Source organism: Pleurodeles waltl, chromosome 6 (assembly GCF_031143425.1).
Source record: "Pleurodeles waltl isolate 20211129_DDA chromosome 6, aPleWal1.hap1.20221129, whole genome shotgun sequence".
Lineage (NCBI taxonomy): Eukaryota > Metazoa > Chordata > Amphibia > Caudata > Salamandridae > Pleurodeles > Pleurodeles waltl.
This window is the reverse complement of record NC_090445.1, coordinates 89,505,943-89,523,764: the sequence shown is the minus strand read 5'-3', so window position 1 is coordinate 89,523,764 and position 17,822 is coordinate 89,505,943. Positions and strand designations below refer to the sequence as shown.

The 17,822-nt window shown below is 43.7% G+C and overlaps 1 protein-coding gene across 2 annotated transcripts in view; it reads right to left on the bottom strand.

The window, feature by feature from the left end:
- Positions 1-289: 289 nt before the first annotated feature.
- The window catches only part of RNF225 (ring finger protein 225), a 78,563-nt gene continuing 61,030 nt past the window's right edge, over positions 290-17,822 (bottom strand). For both annotated transcript variants that reach the window (XM_069237406.1, XM_069237407.1), the window contains exon 2: positions 290-4,891. In XM_069237406.1, coding sequence (XP_069093507.1) covers positions 3,877-4,872 — 996 coding nt within the window. In that variant the 5' untranslated portion in view covers positions 4,873-4,891 and the 3' untranslated portion in view covers positions 290-3,876. The remainder of the gene's footprint in view (positions 4,892-17,822) is intronic.

Genomic DNA, 17,822 nt, shown 5'->3' with positions numbered 1-17,822 from the left:
GACAAAGTACATTTTGGAGAAGTTGTTCTCGGTTCCTTTGAAGACTCCCACCGGACGACCATGGAGACTCCAAACTTGGTCCCTTTGGGGGATCCACAGTGACTCCCTTGGAGGTTTCAGACTAGCTCTCTCTGCATATTCAGGACGAGGTCCCTTTCTAAGGTCTAGACTGGATCACCTTGGAGATTATGGACTTGAATCATCTTTGTTCACTGGTGGTTCTGTAATGGACCCCCTCCCCCACCGAGAGAAACCATGAGGTTCCTTGTAGAAATAATCAGACAGGATGGAGATTGAAATACACTTTATTCACAATAGTTATGCTTTTTCTTAATTTCAAATAGATGTGAACCATTAAATCCTCCCTCCACCCCCAGAAACCCCTCCATAGCTACTCTTATCCATCAACAGATGCACAAGTGCAGAGTACCAGGAGAGGAGTGGGGAGGCATAACAAAGGATAGTTAGAGGGCAACACTGTAAAGAAAGGACAAGCATGTGCAAAATGTACTGTAAATCAAGAAATATCATCTACACCTGAATTAATAATCACCATTCACAGAAGGTGAAGCCTTTACCCTTCAAAACATCCCAAGGAGATAATTATGTTAATCATAGATGATTATTCGTTTACCGCTGGACCACCCCTAAGGACATGGGTCTTGTATTCATAGTAGATGAATCCTTTACTCCTGGAATTCAACCCTTGTGCCTTATACCCCCCCAATAACAAAGTAAGATACAATGGGGCATATGTACGTGCCCCTTGCGCCGCCTTACTGCTGCCTTAGCGTCATTTTTTCACGATACGGCAGCGTTAAGGAGGCCTCCACCATGTGCCTAATTTACAAAGTAACCCCTCGCGACACATTTTACGTGCATCAGGTATAATGTATGCAAGGGGGGCATTCCCCCGCAGAGAGGCCCAAAAAAATGGAGCAGTGAAATTTATAAGATTTCATTGCACCATTTTTTTCCCGTCATTTTTAACACCGGCTCAGGGCAGGCTTTAAAGTGATGCTGCCATTATATCTTATGGGCCTCCCTGACCTTTGCTAGACTAGTGTCAATATTTTTGACGCTAGTCCAGCAAAGCATCACCGTAGCGTCAAAAATGTTGGTGCTATTGTCCTAATGTGTGCCATGATGCGCTGTAAATACAGCGTTACCATAGTGCCGTTAGGGGCGCAGGGCGACGCAAGAAAACTGGCGCATCAGAGCTGATGTGCCACATTCTTGTAAATATGCCCCAATGTTTGTTAGTGGGCTTGCCATGTACTCAAAATACTCATTTTTCAACTGGTAGATATGTCTTCAAACCTAGCAGATGGATAACCTGTATTACCAGGAGATACATATGCTTGAATATAGTGCAGTGGCTAATGTTCTGTCGCTGCCCTGTTTGGAAGGGCACAAATAACCCAATTTACAACTTGTATAGTGCACAGTGTGAACATCTCCAAGCGCTGTGAATTACTGTCTGTAATAGGTGAAAGAGTGAGTGTGCTGGAGGCAGTCACCCATGACAGTACAAGATCCTTACTTCTTCTTGTGTGTCCTGAGTTCCTCTTGCAGGGAGGCATTTGATGGGTAAAGAACAGGTGTCCTATTAGAAGCAAACCCAGATCTGATAAAGTCTGTAACCCAGTGTTTGTACCTGAATGGTGTGCCTTTCCGAAGTTGGCATACCGAGGGGAAATACCTTTACTTCCCCTTGTTACTTCCTCTTTGCATATGGCATGTATGCTGTATTATGCAGCACACGTGTAGAAAGGAATACACCTCTAAGGATAGTTTTTGTGCAGGGGGATACTCCGGCCTGCACAAAAACTATCCTGATGAGAGCGAAGGCAGCCTTGCGCTATGAAACCAGGGTGCCTGCGCTATCGCTAGGCATCCACCAGTGCATTAGTGCTAGGAGAGAGCAGAAGTGTGATTTACCCTAGTTAACATTGCACATTTCTGCCCTCTCCCTTTCAAGCAATGCAATGTAGCAAGTTCCCTTACTGTGTTGCGTTACATGAAAGTTTCTATATCCAGGCCTTTCTGCATATGTGCTCAATCTCTTTACACTGCCTATCTGTTTCAAGTGCCTCATGATGCCAATCCATGCATCCTATGATGCTCAGACTGTCAGTCCTCTATGCAATCTGTCTATCTAGTCCAATTCTCTACACTGTCTGTATTCCCAAGCTCCTTACACTGCCTATTTTTGTGTCAAGCCCTTCACAATGGCTGTGCATGTTCCCTGAGCCTATTGAATCTTGTAGCCATGAAGATCTAGCAACTGTTTCCCAATGACAATGGATAGAGGAGCACCGCCCACTCTGATCCAACATTGGGCATCACTTGGGGCTTGTCCCGTACCCCTGGCAATGTTTTGCTACAGTGGTCTCTGAGTTCATAAGGCTTGTGCGAGGAACAGGAAGTAAACATGATTCTGAAAGCCAGTATTCTGACATTCTGTATTTTCACTCCATGTCTTAGGCCCTCAGCGGCAAACAGGAGGCTACTGGGGGTCGTAGGTCATTGGCGGTGTCAACGGATACATGATGTCTCTTGTGCAGCCCCAGACATTTTAATATAATTAGCATTGTGCTACCCATATTCCCATCCAAAACCATAATTTATACATTGATAAACACTTTGATCCTGAAGGGCTGATTTAGAGTTTGGTGGAGAGAGCACTCTGTTGATGGCCCACTCCATCTCCATTGATGACATACTTCCCCCTGCCTGTACCTAGACTGTCCTAAACCAGACGAGATGCTCTTGATTCAATTATATAACACTTGTAGATATCGGAAGATGTGGCCTATACACCAGGATAGAAATGTTTACATTTCAGAAGATAGGTCCTTCACACCAAAGTATATATTGGTACGCAGTAGAACATGAGTCTTGGCATCTTCATAGAAGTCTTTTCATCTCGAAAAATGAGTCCATTGCACAGTTATATACACAGTCCTTCCTATAATTGAGCAATTTGCACAATTATATTAAACCTTCACATTTCAGAAAATAATCCTTGTCTCCATATACAAGTTGTGCATATGATAAAATACGTTTTTGGCACAGAACTGGACATTGTTCACATATTCTAAAATACGCCCCTGATACTAAAATAGAAATATTTTTCTCTTTGGCTGAATATTATTTGACAAAATACTCGTTGGAGTAAATCATTAATTTTTGTAGAGACCATCATGGTAAGAACTTTTACCAACGTGTCCCTTAGACCTCTTTATATATTAACCCTCAGAATATGAGACCTTTTACCCGAGGCAAAGAAAGCCTCACCACTGAAGTGATGCAAAAAACCCTATAAGACATGTAATGCACTTTTAGGAAGATAAATAATTTGCTTTGAGATGCATCCTTCACAACTCCTAAGAATAGTCTACTGTCCCACCCAGTGAATGATTCACATATCAGCCACCAAATCATTTAGTACCGGATACACATCTTCCTTCCTGAGGTGAATAATCCTTTGTTTTTGAAGATGAATCCCATGACATTTGGAAGATTAAATTTGCTGGTTCTGAGGGGAATTTGTTTTATCTTAAACTATGATTTGTTTATTCTGTAGATGTAGCTCTGACCTATTGGAAGATGACAAACCATTCCTCCTATGGAAGACAAATCTGTCATATGCTGAGGTTAAACTTGTACCGCTGCACGAGTCCTTCATGACTCATAAGGTGAGTCTGTTGTCTCTGGACATTGATGCCATGGCCATAGCTGGACATTGATTCAATGTGCCCTACCGAGCCCAAGCGATGTTGTGAAGTCACACATTTTATGTTTGAGCAGTATCCTGTATTCTCAGCAGTGTCCTTCCTTCCTTTCTGCTCTGGGATGCCCTATGCCTTCCCTTCACCAGGGTCCAGTACCGTTGTTTGGATCTGCCGGTTGTGCAAGGATGCTGTTGTTTGGTGGGGCTGAGATGGGGTTGCTGTTTAGAGGCCAACTGCCAGAGGATGAGGAGTTGGAAGCTGCACTGGAGCTGGTAGGGACGATGAAGAAGATGTAGATGCCCACCATCACCACGGCGATGGTTAGCAGTATGGCAATGGCCACAGTGACGTAGAAAAGCCAGCTTCCACGTCCAAAGTTGGGTGGAACCCGGATTCTGGGTGGTGGACGGCCAACATCCAGGCTGAGGCTGACTGTGCTGAGCTGCAAGGGCTTAGGCAGCGGGCTCTGTGGTGAGGGTGCATTCTTCACATAGAGTATCCCCTTCTTGCGGCTGAAGCGCACTGAACGTGTGGGCCGCAGCTCCTGAGGCAGCTGTTCCAGGATGTCTTGGTTGTTGTCTAGAGCAGGCAGGCCTCGGCGGGCTGGCAGTCGTGTAATGTTGCGACATATAGGGCAGTTGAGTGATGTGACAACTTCAGAGGAGACATTTATACGAGCCAGGCACTCCAGGCAGAATGTGTGTCCGCAACGCAGCAGCTTAGGTAGCTTAAAAATGCCGTCATATGCCGTGAAGCAGATAATGCACTCTTCGCTAGCGCCTGTGCTGTCTGTGTCATCAGCGTGCTGCTGAGGCTGCTCCCCTGACTGTTCACCATTGGCCAATTGATGGTGTTGCTGCCCTGTCTTTTGGTCATCGGGCTGCTGAGAGGGAGGCCTTGTTGTTTGTTCATAAGCAGTCGGCTGCTGATGATGCTGCTCTGCCTGTTGAATTTCGGCCTGCTGATGTTGAAGCTGCTCTGCCTGTTCGTCGTCCGCCTGCTGATGATGGTGCTGGCCTGCCTGCTGCTGATGTGGCTCCTCAGAATGCGACTGATCCCCCTCCTCCGCCTGCTGATGCTGCTCTTCCTCTGCTGTCATGCTGCCTGTTTCTGGACTGGGACATGGAGGCACCATCACTCTTAATCTCCTAACGCTGTGGAAGGAAAGAGATAGAGACAGTCAGGGAGGAATATGGCTCGGACAAACCTACTTTAACATGGACAGCCACACATTTCATAAGTATGTAACATGGGAGCTTGACAGGAGTGGACTTCAGTGGCCTTCTCAGTCCTTGTAATAGAAGGTCTCAAACCCTGGCAGCCCAGGTTTGTAAAAAGGCTTCAGAGTGATCAAGGCAGGGGATGCTTCTCGATCTGGTGTGCTTAATTAAGTGAACCACGAAAGTCAGCATCCTCTTCAACCTTTTCATATAGTTCAGAAACGTTTGAGAGGAACTTTGGGGGGAGTGAAAATCACCTACCATTGATTTTAAGGAGAATATTGATAAATAGTCATAATACACATTAAAGAGATTGTAAGGTAATTCAAATGTTGCTTTCAAATTCCGGGGCCTTCAATTTGCACTGCAGAGTAGGGGTAGGGAATTAATCGGTTCATTGCAGTTTTTAATTGATTGCTTTTTTCAATTTACACGATTATATTCTTATGGCAAACTATGTAACTGCTTCATATTACTTTTGTAATTTGAAAACATAAGAAATGTAATTCCTACTAAATTTACTCCTCAAGATAATTTCCGATTGGGTTCCTTTAATGCTGAGAATCCATGGAACCTTATATTTTCACATTAAAGAAGAATTCATGCATTTGTTCAAGTTAACGCCCCCCTTTGGTGGGAAGTGTATTTATGTGACACTTTGAAAGCATATACAAGGGTTTACTAGCTTCATGATATACTCATGATGTTTTGCAGCCTGTGAAGGGGCCCTGCATGTAGTCTCAGCACAATACACACAAATAATATGAATGTGTAACTGGAGCACTTGCCTCAGCACACATGTGCAAGTGTTGAGAGTCTATGGCAGGTGACGGTAGGGTCCAGTCACCAAAACTAGGGCTTGCCTAATCTTGTGGTGCTGTGTTTTTTGTCTTCGAATAGTGTCAGGTTACGTATCACAGTGTCAGGTCCATGCATCCTCCAGGCATTGGCGAAACATGTGTCAGGCTGTCAGTGCATGGCAGAGATGGGGACATATAACTAACTACAGAGTGGGTCAGTATTCTGTTGTAGCGATCTTACTCTGTGTGATGCAGAGCATTGCTGCATGTCATGCTATTTCCATGTATTAGCACAGGTAGGTGGAGCTTCTAGACAATGTATGAAAAATAAACCAGAATAAAACATAATCTTGCACATCATAAGCAAGGAAATAACAGATAACAAGGAGACTTGCATACTACAAAGCCAGGGGGGCATTTACTAGGGTTTTGCGTGGTGCTCACGTACTGCAAATTGACGCAAAGCAATGCTTCAATTTACTTACCATTGTAGGAACATGCAAGCGCAGAGTAAAATTGTGGGGCGTCAAGCAAGCGCACACAACCCTCCGTAAATAGTCTCCCAACATTTTAGTTTGTTTCCTAATAGACATTTGTTTCCTGCACGAAGGTAAGAGAGTCTGGAGTTCCACAGTCTGGCTGCTGCAATTGAGAATAGTCTGTCCCCATAAGTAGCAGCTCTGGATCTAGCAGTGGTTGGCAAGTTGTGGGTGGAGGAAAGAAGCAAGTGAGAAGGAAGGTGAAAATAAAATTTGTTAGCTAACGTGTTTGGGCAACTGCCTTGTGGGTAGTTACTAGTACCTTAAACCTGGTTTTTGAATGACTAGGTAAACAAACTTAAGCAACTACCTGAGCTGCAGTAATCTGAATCAGTTGAAGGATAACAAATATGCTGGTCGGCTGAGACCAAATACATAGAAGTAGCGTAATCCAACCTAGATTGGATAAGGTCTCTTATTAGAGCAACACCCAGGGTCAACTTGCAGTCAATCATGACATCAAGGTTCTGGACTAACTCGGATGGAGCTCGAGTAGGACCCATGGTACGTCCTCAGCCACCCACCGAGGTGATATGAAAAGAATCACAGCCTCTGATGGATTTTCTTTGGATGGTTTGTGAAAACTGGAGGTATCCACCAGCACATGTTGGAAAGACACTTCAGCATCCCTTAGGAATGCTGGAAGATGGCATTACTTGGAAAAGACCAGGTCAATCAATCAATCAGGAATTTGTAAAGCGCACTACCCATCCGTGAGGGTATCAATGCGCAGGGGAGGGGGGAGGGGGGAGAAAGGAGTGGGTGGATGGTCCTGCTACTGATCGAACAGCCAGGTAAATACAAAGGTCAACTGAGTGTCATTAGCATGCATGTAACCAAGGACTCCAATCTGATCAAGAAGCATTGCCATGCCTCATGTAAAAGTTGAATAAGGGTGATGATAAAACAGAGCCTGGAAGGACATCGCAGCTCAGTTTCTGATCCTCAGACAGGAAAGATGGAATGGTCCCAGCATGAGTCCTGTCATATAGGAAAAGAGATCCATTTAGGGACAGTACCCAAGAAGCAAAGAGTGGTAAGTATCCGATAGTATCAATATCATTGAAGGCTGCCAATAGGTCTCATAAAATTAGGGCACCAAAGCTGCTACCATTGACAAGTCTTCTTATGTCATCAAGGGCAGAAAGTACCACTAATTCTGTACTGACGCCCACAAGAAAACCAGCCTGGTACATGCCCAAGAGATTATTTTCATTTGCATTTTGTTGCAGCTGGCTAAAAGACAATTTCTTCAATAGTTTGCTCAAGAAGGGTAGTAAGAAAACTGGGTGAACATTGTTTGGGTCTTGAGGGCAAGATGCAGGGAACAAAGTGGAGACAGAAATCTGCACACTGTGTGTGGGGTGGGGGGATTAGTGTGTGTGTGTGTGTGTGTGTGTTTTCATGTAGCCCTCCTTCATAGTACAGCTCTTATTCTCTACTACTAATCAGTAGTCAAGTTACCAATCCCAGAAGAATGAAAGTCTGAGTTGGCCTTGCCAGGGTCTGGACTAATGACCCCAGAGTCAAAGAAGGTGTTACCTTCACTGAGCCATATTCATTAACCACATAAATGAAAATAACTCTGACTGTATAAAGCTTACTGTGAGTCAGTGCTGCTCCATGTCACAAACAAAATCAAGGAGGTATTGTGCATTACTGTTCTACTTGAGGCATACCCTTGGGGGCAATTCCCTTTACACACCTGCCCAAGTAAAAGTGCATTCAGTTTACGTTTTTAGGCTATTACATGTTTTATGTATGACCTTCACTGGGTTTCCTCACATCTTTCCAATCAACATTAGTTTGTTCACATGGGAATCTCAAGGTCACACAAGATCCCTATCACCTATGGGGTAACCTAATGTTTTATACTGTCCCCTGTCATGTGCAACCTCTACATGGAGTCCCTAGGTGATCTACTCACAGATAACAATATCAATATGCATCAATATGTTGATGATACACAATTCCACTTCTTCTGCTTCCGATATCCAACACCTCAAAAACTGCCTGCACATCATCCACACTTTGCTATCCACCACCTACCTGATGCTCAACCCAACCAAGACAGAATTGTTATTTGACAAAAACAACAAACAGTAGAAATCAGGCTCAATAATATGAACCTTGATGGTCTTGAAAAACCATCTTTCACTGAATGCCAAGTGACTTGTATTCAGTTTAGATGCCAACCTCATATATTAAAAAAAAAAAAAAGACAGTCTGCTCTCTGTTCTAAAGAAAGTGAAACAGTTTTTCCAGAAAACGACTTGAGAACTGCTTTTCAAGCCCTTATACTCTCACATGTGGATGGTGGTAACACCCTACTCTATGGCCTCCCAGACTGCACACTGGAATTCTCTTAGTGGCATCCTACATACTTCAGCACATCTTACCCAGGCCCTGAAGGTCACACCAGACATCATTTCCATCCTAATGGAACTCCATTGGCTCCCCTTGCCAGCCCGTGCCATCTTCAAAGCCAGCCGCATCACAACAAGCACCCCCGCTTATCTTGCAGACAAACTCACAATCTCTGGTGGTTCCCGGCACACCCGCAGGCAAGACATTATCAGACTGCAGACTAAAAAAAAAACATCGCAGCTCCTCTTTTCCATCTATGCACCCAGGATCTGAAATAACATCCTTGTATCTATAAGGTCTGCCACAGTGCTGCTCCAGTGCAGGAAACAGTTGAAGACTCACATCGTTAAAGAACACTACATCAATCACAGCGCATTAATAGACCACAGCCCAGCGTCCTCCCCAGTCACTCTTTGACTTTATGCTTGTCTTTGACCCGGCCCAGTGCTCTACTGCCTTCTGGGTAGGTCTGCGCTCTTAGAAATACCATATAAATACATACACACACACATACATAGATACATACATACATACATAGGAAATCCACAACAAGGTCTCTAAGAGGTAACAGAAATCTAGATTTCAAGAAGGTTGAGGACTGAATCCAAAGCGAATGTTTTAAGAACTTCCAGCAAGAGGCCTGTGTCCTAGGGTGGGTGCAGTACTGGATAATACATTTAATACGTATCATCTTATGTTAAACCCTCTTCACGTCCAAAAACGAGGGGTTACACAAAAACAATAAATGTTTGAATAAATGCTAAACTAACCAGGGAGTGAAAATATGTTTAAGGCGGCTATTATTTTAATACGCGAGCATGAAGTCCTTTGTAATGGGTACGGAAGCAGCCCAGTTGTGCGGCAAGCATTAATGCAAGCATGAAAAATTAGCTAAATTAAAAAAAAAAAAAGGTACACCAGCAGTGCAATGGCCCCTCAGCTCCTGGTATCCGGTGTCACTACACCTCCTGACTGATGATGGCTACTTCTCTGAACCCACTGGGTTTCCTTGTCTCTATCGCTGTTCACTTCTCCGGATCTCAGGGGCGGCTGCAATTCGCTACTTCGTCTTTAGGGAGCAGCAGAGAACTATGTTAACATTTCCAGACTGTGCTGTTCGAAGTTCAGAATTGTTAAAACAAACAATGAAGTTACATTCTCAGGAGACTAGTGCTCGAACAAGAAAGGAGGAGAACGACGGCACCCACCTAGAGAGACCAACAGAGAAACAGGGGCCGCTGAGGCACTAGAGACAGAGTAAGTAGCACCCCAGCGAATAAAACATCTGCAATCCCAGCACCACAACCACACTCTCTGTCAACTTGCAGCAACGTGAACCGCAACACCCACCTGCGAGGACACTACGGGCAAGCAGTTCCACTGCCCCCAAAACACCAGGAATGCAAAGGAACGGGCAATGTGTAGAGAAGGAAACATAAATAAACCCGAATCACTTCAAAGCTGACTACACCCAGCGATGGGCTTGAGAACAAAAAACAACCCCTGCTGTCCTACACCCAGAACATCGATACCTGGCACATGGCCACCGGTTCGACGCACATGCAGTTCAACCAGAGAGGCATTCATGCAGGCAGGCAACGACATACTGACGATGGAAGACAAAACACAGCTAGTGCTCACAGCAATCATCTACTCGACAGGAGCAACACTAAGCCAGAGCAGCCAAGGCAGCCAGTAGTTTGGAACAAAAGGCCGCATAGAAAATGGGAGAATTCAGAGCCCAGAAGGAAGTGTAAGATGATGATGCGAGTTAATAACACCTGTTCAGAGAGGACAGAAGAGGAGGCGCAAGCACACAAGAGAATAAACCACACCTTTACCACAGCTCTCAAGACACAACTGGATCTAGCAACCGCCGCAAGACTTCAAGGAAACCACAACAACACTGTACAAAACCTAGGAAGAAGCATCGCTGGGAATATGTTCAACCACAAAGCAGAAACCAAGAAATTGAAAGTACGACTGAATGCCTGAACCAAGAGATTACAACACTACAATCAGAGCTAAGGCGAGTAAAAGAAGAACCGTTAAGGAAGGTGCTAGCTAACAAAGCATAAACATTAAGCACCAGCATGCCAGAGAAAAAGCAGAGGTTAGAAAAGATAGGGTAAAATCTTCGAGGTATTCAGAGATACACCAAAAATAGCAACGGTTGTCCCCAAAAATACCTGACACAAAGCAACAGTGACCGAATACTGAAAGTATCGAACTGAAGAAAACTAACTCCAATGTCACAGAAGCAGACAAGGGCCTCAGAGACAGCCTCCCTACAGAAAGCAGGTAACACATGACATTGGATCGAACAAATAAAACCCACCTCAGAACAATGACCAGCTAATAACAACGGAGCATGAACAGGCAAAACTGCAAACTTACTAAGAAAAGACCACCAATGCCACAAAGAACTGCGTCAAAGAAAGCAATACATACAACTGAAACAAGTGGCACAAATCATATTCCTAATAGATGAAGAAAACACACCCACAGAAAAAAAACGCACTGGCTACAATATATATCACAACATTTAAATTGTAAGATTCAGAAACCTAAACGAGTACCATCAAGGAGCAAATGACACAGACAGATAAGGAAGCAACATAAAGACTACTTTAAACACTGTATATGGACTGAAGAACATATGCTGTCGATATCCAACCACACAATTAATCCTCTCCACTCCTCCGTCACCAGGCTATTAAACAAGAAGTAATTGATAATATCAACTGCAGCACCCAGCTCACATCAATGCAGGGCTGATAATGTTTGCTGAACAGAAAAAAGAAAGGTCAATAAACCTTAAATGGACTCATACAGATGCCAGAGAGCAGCAAATGAAAGGAAGCATAGAAAAACATAGACCCTCAACAAACAATCAACTAGAAAGTATGCATAACATGTGACCCACCACTGTACCCTTTCATAAACCAGTCCGTTCCACAAAAAAATGACCAAGTGTATCCTTACATAGAACCAGCAACCTAAAATAAAAGCAAGAGCAATGTAATCAAAACAGAGAAACAACTGACCACAGACGCAGGAAACAGATAGACCAGAACCTCCACCAAATTGTCCACAACAGTGTGAGACCATGTAAATTAAATTTCATGCTCACAAATACAATGAACGTCAGCAAGAGGTTGGTGAAAGAAACAAATATAGTCTTAAAAAAACAATACAAAAAAAAAAAATCAAAAACCCAAACAGGATGGGAAAAAAGCAAGATCCATGACAATCCAGGGGACCAGGCACAAAGACAGCTAGGAGAACATACATCCAGAGCAGATAGGGAACATCATCATTACAGCCAGCACCACAAACAGATCCAAACCAACACAGACAAGAAACTTATCAGGGACGAAATACAAAATACCCAAAAGAACTAACAAACACGGAAGCAAATGCTGTACTCCTGAAGCAGCAAAGTTATGAAACTACTGCAATCTACAGCTAGAGGAGTTGTTCATATATTCTAACTGGAAGCAAATGATTCCTGAAAAGAAGAATCAACGTTTCACAGCAGCTACAGATCTGGAGAATTATATTTGAATGACCCCCTTTACTGTTAATAACCATCCCACATAAGAGCCAAGCCACCTCTTTTGAGGTCAAAATCATTACGGCATACTTTGCCTGAAAACAATCACAATACTGTTACTCTCTATGGGACATGGCATACAGTTGAGGGCTGTATATCCCGGTTGAAAAGTATTTGCAGCTCTCGCCATGGAAAATCCAGAAGTAAAAACGAGGAAAACAATCTGGAGGCATAAAATTCTGCAACAAAATAAAATAGTCGATTTGTTAAAACCAATAAAAAAGGGCCAAGCTCTAAATAGATTGACATTTTCAGAACATTATACCACCAGGCTGATATGTACCTTTGTGAAATGTCACTATCACCCGCTGAATCTGCCTGCTGCAAATACCAGACCTCCGCATCATAAAGTTAAAATGCCACAAGGGATATCAGTCTGATATGTCAAGACCGAAACATGAGACCAGTGGTAGAAACAAACTACATACAAATGGATAAACCCATACTAGGGAATAACACTTTCAACCATACCAACACAATCATGGGAGGAAACTACCATGTCTATACAAAGTATTATGATTGTGGATTTTTCATGGCAAAATAAGTGATAGTTGATATGAAGCTCCAAATAAGGGAAAAAGTGATAGAATATGAGACTACCAACATTCCAACAAACAGCAGGACATTCATTGTAAGTTCATAGAGAACTAAAACCAAATGACTACAATGACTACAAATGGGCAGGGCAAAGATAAACTGCCTGTCTCATACAGATGATCCTACTCCTTTTGTGCAAAACAAGCCAAGAACTACAAGAGAGTTCACAAAATCAAAATCACTCTCAGCGGGGATCCTTAGGCCCTAAGATTTACTGTGTGGTAAAATCGACTGGGATAGATGTGTTGCTTTACTTTGCGGTTTTCCAAATTAATGAGTATCTGAGGTCAGGATGAGGAATCATATGTGGATGTGGTTTTACCATGCATGAAATCACCATATATATATGTGTTGTGATACATAGTGGAGTGCAGCGATTTCACATTTTTCATCATTTGGATTTTGAGCGAGAGTTCTAATTGGCTGCGCCACGGAGGATAAGAGTCTAAAAACTAGGGGCCATATTTATGACCCGGGTCGCATTGCTCTAGCACAACGCAATGTGGTACAAGAGTGCCGCAATCCGTAAGTGAGATTTATGGAGCCACGCAAGGCCACCTTGCCTGGCCTTCCGTGGCTTCCTAAATCTCGAGTAATGTAACACAGCACAAATCACCTGCATTACATTAATCTGTGCCAGGGAGGCGTTTCCCTGGATGCTGCCGGGGTGTTCCCACACAAAGTCCATGGATTTTGAAGCATTCCTAGATTTACAAGAACTTGTAACCTCCAAATGCACCAAGAAGATAAGCCTCCCCACGAGAGCGTAACAAGGAATCTTTCTTTCTCCTTGTTTTTCCTCTTTCTATGTGTGCTGCATTCTGCAACACACTCAGGAGCACACATAGAAAGAGGAAAATGCTTTTTAGGATGGATTGTTTTTGTGGAGGAAGGTGCCCCTTCCTGCACAAAAACAATCCTGCATACAACACAGGCACCCTTGCTCCATGGTGCAAGGGTGCCCGCGTTGGCACTCAGCAGCCAAAAGGGCACCAGGACAGGAGTGTGGAGTATTCATTTAAATAGCCCACATTCCTGCCCTTACCCTGTGACCCAGATTAGCGCACCAAGATGACTTACTGCCCTGTGACACGCAGCCAATAAATATGGGCCTTGATCTTCCATACAAATCGAGAACCAACAACTATTGGTTTAAGATAAACTGACAAAATATCAGATTGAACTAAATGCGTATCAAGTTTAGAAATTTCGTTACCATTGGCTCTAAACTCACCCTCGCAAAGAAATGCGTCCTAGAAAACACCACGTTTGTTTTATGCCACGAATGCTAATGTACAGTTTGCGGAACAAACATACATACATAATTTTTTTAATACAACTTTCCAAACATTGCATACGTTCAAGACTTGTGGGGTCTTAGCCCAACAGAAAACATTCACTTACAAATCTGTAAACAAGATATGGAGCATCAGAGGAAGGCAGGTCAAGTAGAACTGGAAAGATAACCACACTGCTCAGCTCAGTAAAATGGGCTACAAAATTCTAGATACACCTAAACAAAATCAATAATAAATTGATCCCATTCAAAGTTCTTCAAACTTTACAGAATGAAACAGCAAAACTTGTGTATGAGAGGCAGTCCACTTACAGAAACAAGAGGGCACAAAAACCACATCAGCAGAATGATTGACAAACAAAGCTGAGGAACAATGTACAGCCTTTGGGAATAACAGATGCAAAAGTACAATGAAATCCTACAAAATAATAACTTCATGTACACTGGTTGGCCTGGTGGTATGTCTAGAGAAATATGAGGAAAAAACACATTGGTCTATTGCATTTTTCCTCATATTCTTACCATGTCTAAGTGGCGCTAGAAAGACGGTGAAATGAACCCTTAAAATGTGGAGACTGTGAGGAGAAAGTGTGGTTCCTTACATAGCTGTTTCCCCAAATGTTTTTCATTTTCCCGCCTATTCATAGAAAGTCATGGGGCATATTTCCAAGAAAGTGGTGCATCAGCTCACGTCACCATGGTAGCACCGTATTTACAATATGGCGCACCATATGCTATTGTGGTGCATTGGTCGACTAGTACCAAAAATTATGGCAACAGTCCAGCCATACGTGGGGAGGCCTATTGGAAAGAATGGGAGCGTCACTTTAACACATTGGCAGACATTAAAATTGATGGGAAAAATGGCGCAGTGAAATCTCGTAAATTTCACTGCGCCATTTTTCTGGGCCTCTTAACGGGGGAATGACCCCTGGCATACATTATGCCTGGCACATGCATAATGTGGTGCACGACGGGGTTGCAAAGTGGTACAATGCTTGCATTGCGCCACTTTGTAAATCTGGCACGGGGCAAAGGCCTCCTTGACTCCGCCCTAGTGTAAAAATAAATGATGCTAGTATGGTGCAAGTAGCCTCAAGGGGTTTGTAAATATGCCACCAAGGGGCATATTTATACTCTGTTTGCGCCGAATGTGCGTCAAACATTTTGACGCACATTCAGTGCAAACCGTGCACCATATTTAAACTTTGATGCCTGAGCCCACGGACGTCAAAATTGCCCCGTGTGCGTAATGTTTTGGATGCGGGAAACTGCATTGCGTTAATGACATGCAAGGTATGCGTTCCCATCCAAAAAATTACTTTAAGGCCTGTGCGCCTTATTTACACTCCCGCGTCATTTTGACGCACAGGAGGGGGCGGGCCTTAAAAAACAGCGCACAGCCTGATGTGCGCCGTTTTTTAACGCCTGGGTGAGCGCAGGCGTTAAGGGACCTGTGGGCTCACTTCCATGGTCTCTGACCATGGAAGGAGTCCAGAGGTGCCCTTCCCTGTCCCCAGGGACACCCTCTGCCAGCCTCGCCCACCCCTGGAGGACACCCATGGATGGGAGGGACCCATCCAGGTAAGTACAGGTAAGTTGAGGTAAGTATTATTATTTTTTTAAGTGGCATAGGGGGGCTAATTTGGGCCCCCCTACATGCGACTGTGCCCAATGACCATGCCCAGGGGACAGTAGTCCCCTGGGCATGTCCATTGGGAAAGGGGCTTGACTCCTGTCTTTGCTAAGACAGGAGTCATTTCAATATGAGTTGTGCGTGAAAAAATGGCGCAAGTCTGGTTTGAGGCATGATTTTTGCCTCAAACCCGACTTGCACCATTTTTTGACGCACAACCCCCATTTTCCCCTATGCCGGCGCTGCCTGGTTTGAGTCATTTTTTTTTACTCTGACCAGTCCGCAGCGCCGGCTAACGCCATTGCTTAAATAAGGCACCTGCATGGCGTGTAGGAATGGCGTTAGCCGGTGGTAACATTTTTGACGCAAACCAGCGCCGGCACTGGTTTGCATCAAAAAGTATAAATATGGGCCCAAGTGTCTTCCATATAGCTCTACTTTTAGTTGGAGGTTTATAATGGAAACATTGTGTTGATCAGTCATCAAGGTGAACTACAGCAGCCTTTGAATCAAACATTTGACGGATGAATAAAACTTTCTGTGAGCACAATCCGTTCAAGTGATCTATCTGTGCTCAGTAGCTAAAAGCTCCAACATAGAACATGTTAACACTGCTGAGATTTTATCAAATTGCCAACAATAACATGAACACAAATGTTGCAAACCCTTCACAACCAAAGAGCGGCAACTGTAACCCCCCTACAAGCTTTCTGTATTGTTTTTAAAAAGAGCTTACAATTTGGGATCTCAGAATGGACTGGGTATCGAACACACATTTATCTTCTAATCAGTGTTTTAAATGGAAATGTATACGTGCTGGTACTCACTATTTAAAGTGCCTGTTTGCTTCTCATAAGTGCCAGTACTCTTAGATTGAATGTATTGCAGCACTGTTGAGAAGTGCAGGTACTCTCCCATTAAATGTATTGTAGCAGTGCTGAGAATTGCCTGTACTCTCATTACATGTGTTACAGCAGTTCTGAGGAGTGCAGGGACCCTCCCATTAAATTGTATTGTAGCAGTATTGAGAAGTGTCTGTACTCCCATTAAATATATTGCAGCAGTGCTGAGAAGTGCCTGTACTCCAATTAAATGTGTTGCAGCAGTGCTGAGAACTGCCTGTACACTCCCAATAAATGTATTGCAGCAGTGCTGACAAGTGCTGGTATTCTTCCAGTAAATGTATTGAAGTAGTTCTGAAGAGTACATGTACTCTCCCATCAAATAGATTGCATCTATGCTGAGAAGTGCAAGTATTCTTCCATTAAATGTATTGCAGCAGTGCTGAGAAGTGCCTGTAGTATCCCATTAAATGTATTGCAGCAGTGCTGAGAACTGCCGGTATTCTTCCCTTAAATTAATTGCAGCAGTGCGGAGAAGTCCTGTTACTCTCTCATTAAATGTGTTGCAGTAGGGCTGAGGTGTGGCGGTAGTCTCCCAAGAAATGTATTGCTACAGTACTAAGAAGTGCTATACTCTCCCATTAAATGTATTGCCACAGTGCTGAGAAGTGGCTGTACTCCCCTTAAATGTACTGCAGCAGTGCTGACAAATGCTGGTTCTCTCCCACTAAATGTGTTGCAGCAGTGCTGAGAAGTGCTGGTACTCTCCCATTAAATGTTTTGCAGCAGTACTGAGAAGTGCCGGTACTCTCCCAATAAAATGTATTGCTACAGTACTAAGAAGTGCTATACTCTCCCATTAAATGTATTGCCACAGTGCTGAGAAATGCTGGTACTCTCCCATTAAATGTGTTGCAGAAGTGCTGAGAAGTGCTGGTACTCTCCCATTAAATGTTTTGCAGCAGTACTGAGAAGTGCCAGTACTCTCCCACTAAATGTATTGCAGCAGTGCTCAGAAGTGCCAGTTCTCTCCCATTAAATGTATTGCAGCAGTGCTCGAAAGTGCCAGTATCCTCCCATCAAATGTTTTGCTGCAGTGCTCAGAAGTGCCAGTACTTTTCCATTAAATGTACTGCAGCAGTGCTGAGAAATGCTGGTTCTCTCCCACTAA